This window comes from Mya arenaria, chromosome 15, assembly GCF_026914265.1.
Source record: "Mya arenaria isolate MELC-2E11 chromosome 15, ASM2691426v1".
Lineage (NCBI taxonomy): Eukaryota > Metazoa > Mollusca > Bivalvia > Myida > Myidae > Mya > Mya arenaria.
The window spans coordinates 54,001,530-54,009,827 of NC_069136.1; the positions used below are offsets into that span (position 1 = coordinate 54,001,530).

General features: G+C 36.8%; 1 protein-coding gene across 1 annotated transcript; it reads right to left on the bottom strand.

Moving 5' to 3' along the window:
* Window positions 1–3,741: 3,741 nt before the first annotated feature.
* Window positions 3,742–7,419, bottom strand: LOC128218878 (60S ribosomal protein L35a-like). The gene is made up of 5 exons (XM_052926622.1): window positions 7,367–7,419; window positions 6,416–6,475; window positions 5,854–6,006; window positions 4,790–4,937; window positions 3,742–3,811 (listed from the first exon to the last, which is right to left on the bottom strand). Exons 2-5 carry the CDS (start codon window positions 6,463–6,465, stop codon window positions 3,788–3,790), a joined length of 375 nt encoding a protein of 124 aa, XP_052782582.1. The 5' UTR covers window positions 6,466–6,475; window positions 7,367–7,419; the 3' UTR covers window positions 3,742–3,787.
* Window positions 7,420–8,298: the final 879 nt, after the last annotated feature.

Below are 8,298 nucleotides of genomic sequence, written 5' to 3' on the forward strand. Positions count from 1 at the left end.
TCCGGTTTGACTTAATAATCTACCGTATAGCTCAAAATGCGTAGCAGACAACAGATATTGAAATTATCAAACTGCATATTTTTTGAAACGCTGTGCACAAATATATAATATTAAAATTAAGGATGGTTCAAGCATGCTTTCACTTTGAATGTAGATATTTGTATTTATTAAAATATAATACCTAGAGATTGCAATTTGTACTAAATAAAAATGAAATTACGATCCTTTTAGGAATGGGCGTATTTATTTCAAGTCAAGTACTGTAGAATAAAATATTTTCGCAAAATATCTTTCAAGAAAATCGCATGCTTTAAGCCCATTTTTTGTAAATAATTTAACCATCATCCTCCTTAACCGAGTAACAATATTTAATTTGTATCCACATCTTTTAAACACCGGGCCTTTTCATAATCTGTGTAGCGAAACCAGCTAGTAACTATTTTTGTTCTGAATGCTAACTTTATAAGCAGAAAACAACCAGTTGTGAATTGTAAAAACAAAGCATTGACCTTCCGGCTTGGCAATATTCGTTCCAATATGCAAGCTGTGATGTGCAAAATAACCATATGTTCTATTGATCATTATTAAGACAGGTCTTAGACCATGATATATCATGAAAATGTCGGAGATAGTCGAGTAGTTACGATTCGGCCACAGGTATTTGGACGAGAGGCGGGAGAGGAGAGATCGGCATATATTTGATATTTTGAAACAGTTCTGACGAGAGACTATTTGACAATTTGGCGTTCCGGGGACCATCCTTTGTCTGCCCCAGGAGGTACAAATAGTGCAAAATGCTTTTCTGCTAACTACGTAGCAAGTGCTTTAATTCCGTAGCAAGTGCCTCGATCTGTAGTCTGTTCCTTAACGCCGTAACAAGTGCCTTAACTCCGTAGCAAGTGCCTTAGCTCCGTAGCAATTAAGTGCTTTCAATCATTAACAAGTGCCTTAACCCCGTAGCAAGTGCCTTTACTCCGTAGCAAGTGCTTTAACTCCGAAGCAAGTATACCATAACTCCGTAGCAAGTGCTTTAACCCCGTGCTTAGTGCTTGTGCTCCGCAACAAGTGCCTTAACCCCGTAGGAAGTGTCTTAACTCCGTAGCAAGTTCCTTAACCCCATAGCAATTGCCTTAACGCCGTAACAAGTGCTTTATCTCTGTAGCAAGTGCCTTAACCCCGAAGCAAGTGTCTTAACTCTGTAGCAAGTGCTTTAACTCCGTAACAAGTGTCTCAACTCCGTAGCAAGTGCCTTAGCTCCATAGAAAGCACCTTAACTCCGTAGGAAGCGCCTTAACTCCGTAGCAGTGTCTTAACTCCGTAGCAAGTGCCTTAGCTCCGTAGGAAGCGCCTTAACTCCGTAGGAAGCGCCTTAACTCCGTAGCAGTGTCTTAACTCCATAGCGGTGTCTTAACTCCGTAGCAAGTGCCTTAGCTCCGTAGGAAGCGCCTTAACTCCGTAACAAGTGCCTTTAGTCCGTAGCGAGTGCTTTAATTACATAACAAGCACCTTAACTCCGTAGCAAGTGCCTCAACTATGTAGCAAGTGCTTTAATTCAATAGCAAGTACCATAACTCCGTAGCAAGTGCCTCAACTCCGTAGCAAGTGCCTTAACTACGTAGCAAGTTCATTAACTCCTAATCAAGTGCCTCAACTCCATAGCAAGTGCCTTAACTCCGTAGAACGTTCCTTAACGCCCTAGCAAGTGCCTTAACCCCGTAGCAAGTGCTTCATCTCCGTAGCAAGTGCCTCAACTCCGTAGCAAGTGCTTCAACTCCATAACAAGCGCCTTCACTACGTAGCAATTGCTTCAAATCCGAAGCAAGTGCCTTAACTCATTAGCAAGTGCCTCAACTCCTTTACTCCATAGCAAGTGCCTTACCGACATAGCAAGTGACTTAACCCAATAGCAAGTGCCTTAACCGACTAGGAAGTACCTTAACCCCATAGCATATGCCTTAAACCCCATAACAAGTGCCTTAACTACGTAGCAAGTGCTTCAACTCCGAAGCAAAGGCCTAAACCCCATAGCAGGTGCCTTTACCGAATAGGAAGCGCCTTAACTGAAAGATAGCAAGTACCTGAACCCCATAGCAAGTGCCTTAACCACTTAGCAGGTGCCGTAATCCCATAGCAGGTGCCTTAACCCAATAGGAAGTGCCTTAACCGAATAGGAAGTTCCTTAACCCCATAGCAAGTGTCTTAACTCTGTAGCATGTGCTTTAACTTCATAACAAGTGCTTTAACTCTGAAGCAAGTGCCTTAACTCCGTAGCAATTCCATAACAAGTGCTTTAAATCCGTAGTAAGTGCCTGAACTCCCCAACAAGTGCCTTAACTCCGTAGCAAGTGCCGTCACTTCGTAGCAATAGGTAATGAAGAAATCTACCAAGCACAGCCAGTTTCGTCACTTTCTTATAGCATAACTTTTTAATCTTTGGTAAAAAGAATGTGTTTCAGGTAAGCGGAGTGTCATGTTAATTAATAAACTGACCTAGTGACCAGCTGCTTTTTAATTTTTAACACATGGACATAAACTGGACCAAAATTTCTTACCAGCATGTAAACATTTAAAAAAAAAAATTGTGGAGAATATTTGGCCTAGACATGAAATAAACATGTGCAAGGTTCCATTTTCTGTCTTTACATTTCTTAAATACAAAACATAATCGTAAAAAATTCTTAGTTGTGTGTGCCATTTTTTTCTTTTTACGATTAATGTAATAAGAAAATCATTTGATGTATAGTGTCATTAAATGCCATCTTGTATGTTCTTTATGTATTGGCATTCAACTCCGAATGACCTTGATTACATTCTGCGATATTGAATGCAAGCCCGTAAAAGAGCCTTTGACACAACAAAATGCTCTGCAATGTAGTTGCAAAACGGCATAACAAGGAGTTGAAAAATAAGCAGAAACTTATTAAGTTTATAGCATAACATTTGGCTACATTCAAGAAAATTCAAAGTTAAAACTGAAATATTGTCACCGTAAGATTAAATATTGAAAGAGAAACAACCTTTAATAATCAAGATGCAATATAACAAGCAATTTAATTCAATTATTGATATCACCGACTGATCAGGCATTTATGGAATGAAAATAAGGATGGTGTATTGGTGAAATATTACAACCACAACAATACAGCTGCAGAGTTACAACTCTTATGAATTTGTTAGCAATTCTTTTATACTGTATATAGTGTATCTGTAGATAAGACCTAGTGTTAACCTTACAATGCCAAGTTCTACATTTGTCCAAGAATCCAAGGGGAAAAATTCTGAGCAATAGACCATCAAATACAATACCATGTGATTCAAACATTTGACTTTGTGACTAGTTTTTGACCCCCAAGAGACAAGCGGTTGAGACTTGATCAAGGATACCGACTAAGTTTGAGCATATTCAAACCAAACCCTTCTATGATATAGTTCCCATGAAATAGTTCCAGACAAAAAAATCTATGATTTGACCAAGTGACATGACCTAGTTTCAAATATGGATAAGAGTTCATCAAGAGAAACATTCTTATCAAGTTTGATGAACAAAACAGAACTCCAGAAGTTCGTTCGAAAAATTTGACCAACTTAAAGCTGTCAAGATTTCATCAAGGTGAACATCCCTGTCAAGATATGCCGAAACAATATCACTCTCCCTGAAGGGTATAATAACAAGGCTATAACATCAAGAAATGATCAGTATTTTCAATTAATGGTCCTAATGGTTTAATCATTACATATGCATTATTTTCTCTTTTTATTTTTTTTCTTTGTACACGGCATAACAGTTCTATATTCTTGATGGGTACAGCATCTGAAACAGAAAAAAACACAAATATTATTAAAATTTAATTGAACTTCAAATCTAAAATGACCTAAGCTCTGCAATATAAAAATGCTTTACAGGCTTGATGAAATTCTAGATTTTATATAGCAGAACAGAGCAATCTATGATTGTACATCAAGCACTAATACAGTTCTGGCTTGTTTATTTAAGTCTTGTTTAGAAGTCAATGAAAATAGCAACTCTCTCTACATAGCATGCCTCAGTGGTTCAGACATTTGTTTATATATCAACAACATTGTTTCTGACAACACTATCATCATCGGCTGTAACTTTGGGTAATTCTTTTAAGTTTACATTCTAAATTAAACTCTCTTCTGCATCATGTACTTGTAGGAAACCCACTTGTTTGAGTTGCTGATAACAAACCAATCTTGAATGTGCCCAGGCCAGGAAATTACCCTAGGACAACTTGATGGAAAACGATTTAGCTAATCGAAAAATCAGGGCTATATGGTATTATCTTTGAGAAAATATTGACTACGGTAATGTGACAAATTAAGTAAAACGATCAAAAGCAGGAATAGTTTCAAACGTCTGTGATAGATGCTATACCTTGCTCAATTATTACATTTGTAAACAAACAAGATTGATTTTGGAGTGAAAAACATATTTCATTTCATCTATGAACATTTCAATATGAGAAGGTTAAGTTGACCTGCTCACACCATTAACTGATATTTTGTTTCAAGAATGGCTAAAGTTCTCAAGATAATTATTTTGGTTTACAGTGAATATTTAAAAATTTAGCCTAGTACGGCAGAAATTTTTAAGCCTTCAACAATTAAAATGCTTATGGAGCTTGCTGCTTATGATATAAATGATATTTTCCATGAATAACAGATACCATGAAACATTTTTTTTTATTTATGCATGAAAATATCTGAAACTGTATTCGTGAAGCATCTTGGAATAAAATTGAGCGTAGGTGAAACAAACATAACGTACCACTCGGACTCTCTTGCCCATGGCAGTGGCGGGCAGGTTTCTGTTGAACTTTGCGCGTACAGCCCCACTGTTTCCGTGGGAGCGGGTAATTTTCCCCCAGATCACTCGTAGCTTGCTAGCCTTTTCGTGTCCGGGACAGGCAGTCTTACTGTGGATGAATATAGTATTGGTATCATAGGAATTCTAAACATTAAATTATATTACGTTATAAATGAATAAATGATAGATATTTTAATATCTAGATTTGGCGTACAGAAATCTTATTTCCAACTTCAAATTTAAGACATCACAACAAGTTAAAATTATGATGTGAATAGATTAAAAAAAAGTATTATGCATTTATAGGTTAATCTATACACTTAAGTATAACCTTAATACATATAAATATGCATCAGTGGTTCAGACACCTGTTTTCCTTTCAATCATTTTTTTTCTGAGTATAACCATCATCATTGCATGTTTATATATATATATCCTTATCATTCCAAAATAATATAGTAATAATGCTGCATAAAACAAGCTTCTCTTCGGCTTAGAATGAAAAGTTTTCCTTTACACAAAGAATACCTTTTAAAGAAATTTCTCTGTAGTAAGTGTTGTATTTCCCCTAACTAAATCAATGATCTTACATTGCTACAATTGCAGAACAGTAGAGCTGCAACAATTCACTAATAGCTTAATTTGATTTGATTCTGATATCAAACATGTCGATAGGATTGTTTTCGATTCATGTTTTACTTATTATAATTGCTGCTATTTAATATTAAATTGTAAATTTCGAATGTGGATAGAACTTGTCATTTTGTGGAATGTATGTTTTATGTGCAGATTTAAACAAATTTTGGGGTTTCTGTTTTGAATCTTATCAATTTTTTTGATGCATCGGAGCGAATCATTGCACCTCTACAGAACAGTTGACTTCAAAAGAAAATCAGTAATGCATAATGTCATTATTATTTGCTCGACACCTAAACCTTAAAAATCCCTAAAATAACAGTAATATTAATTTCATATGAGCATGATGATGCAACAGTATTTTTTTATTTTTATTAAATCCAACCTACTGTTTTCCCTTGTAGACGTATGCACATCTCTTGCCAAGGTAGAATTCAGTATCCTTCATTTCAGTGACTCCCTCAATGCGCAGAAGGGCCGTGTGTTCATACTGATTACGCAGACCTCTCTTGTAGCCAGTCATTACGGCCTTGCAGTACAACCTGAGCAATTAACAATGGGTCAACTTAATATAATCTTGTACATGCAAAATTTTGCACCAGTCAATTGTAACCACAGCCCCCCCCCCCCCCAGGTCCCAAGATATACTGGGGATAGCAGGGGAAATAGGCCGTGGTTTTACCTTTCAGATGGCCCCACGGTGCCAAGTGAGTGCGGTGGTTTTGTTTTCACGCCCAAAACAGTGGTGGTTACAATTGACTGGAGAATTATCAACTATCAAGCTCAAGCAGATGTTAAACTATAATAATTGTTGTTAAATGTCTGACATAGTAAGTTCCCTTAACATGATAAATCTCTACTTCTCAGCACATCGCATTTAAAACATCTTCACACGACATGGTTAAATTACAAGCCCAGACTTTGGACATGACAAAAAGATATGGTACTTGCCTCCCCGACTTCTTTGGGGGGTTAGGTGTTGGTGCTTTCTGTTCTGACATGGTGTTTCACCTGAATTTGAAAATAAGCAAGCATGTCAGACCAACTAAAGTAAACCTGTAAGGAAAGCAAGTCAGACCACCTTCAGTCCTGAACAGAAAAGAGTCCAGTGAAAGGCAATAGCTATTCATAGCTAATGACTACTCTGTTGTAAATGTAATACAGACAGAAAATAAAATTTGATTTGAATTTACTGCATGATTTCAATTTAAATACCTTCGTTTAATAACTTTGTTCTGAATGCATGTTATAGGTTGTCATTTATGTCCACATTTCATACAGAAAAATATATAATAATAAGTTGTATTTTGTTATATTCTTTTTCCACATCTGTAAAAATAGGACCCAACACTGCTCTATCAAATTTTAATGCATTCATGTTCAGTTATTCTGACACTATTTAATGAAATCTTCAAAATTGATCCGGAATAAGGCAACTGCCAAGAAGTGCTCGGACAGGCTTATGATTTAAGACGACATACACTGCACAATATTTGAGAATTTCAGGTGCCAACATACTAAACTGTCAATAAAAAAATCGTCGAACACTCCTGTTTACTTGCATGTCAGTGGTAATTTATTTCTTAACAATCACACATTAAGTACATTTTTCAATGCCAGTACAGCAATAAATAACTGAACACAATAAAAGTTCTTGAATTATTGCCTGCTGAATAAACTCACGATTAACTATTATTTTCTATAACAGTTCACTTTGAGACTAGCTGTTAAATGATGTCAACAAGACCGATATGTCAATCAAAATCGGAAAAGACCGGCTCAAATTCACTCCAAACAAGTGGTAAAATACTCTGGTTCCACGAAAGTGTGGATAAAATACACCATCAACATAGATTGTCAACGATTTTAATGGATATCTTCAGAAAATGTAGAAATATGTACCAATATCGTATAGAAAAACCGGAAAAGGAAGTTGAAGTGAAAGCGCTGCCTTACTATCAAAACAAAGTAAAACAAAACGGTTCAAACCAAACGGTAATGTACTAGGGGTAAAGGCAAACAGCTGTTATTGTCGAGCCGGCTTAAATGAGCTAAGCTCGAGCTCGAAATGGCGTATGTATGTATTCTTATTATAACAATGGTTAACTTATACACCTAATATGTCTAGACGTATTTTTAAACGCACTGAAAATGGTAAAAATCGTTTAAATATCTGAAAAGACTGTTGTAACGTGCGAGCCAAACAAGGCCAACAGAGAAAAGCATGCTCGACCCTGAAGGGGTCCGTTGTTCTTTATATACACTAACTTCTCTATTCTCACAGATCACAGGCTTTGCTAATTTGCAAATTACCAAGTTAACATACGTACTACGAACGTAGTTCCGTTTATACGGAATATTATTATGAACGCACATCCGCCGCCTACAGCGGACCGTTACACTATGAACGCACATCCGCCACCTACAGCGGACCGTTACACTGTCTGATAAATAAATATATCATCGTTTACGGCAAAAATCCAAATATCGCATAAGACTTTCAAACAATCTTTTATAAAATGATTTTTCCTAAAAACAGTACAGAAAAAAATGTTCAGAATTGACGCGTCAGATGTACGCAAAATACTAGGTGCATAAGAAGCCTTAAATTTGTGGTCATGTTGTGGGCACTGAACTGCACTTGTCTTGAGGGACTTGAATTCACTATCTACGATGTTCTGTAAGAGCCACCAGGCGCGAAAGGACGACGAAATTACGACAGCGAAGCAGCGAATAGAAATGCGATGGTACGAAGGTGAAGTCGCGAAGGTATCTTTGCTCCTTCGCCTACGTCCCTTAGCTCCTTTACCTTCGTACTTTTGTACTTTTGCGTC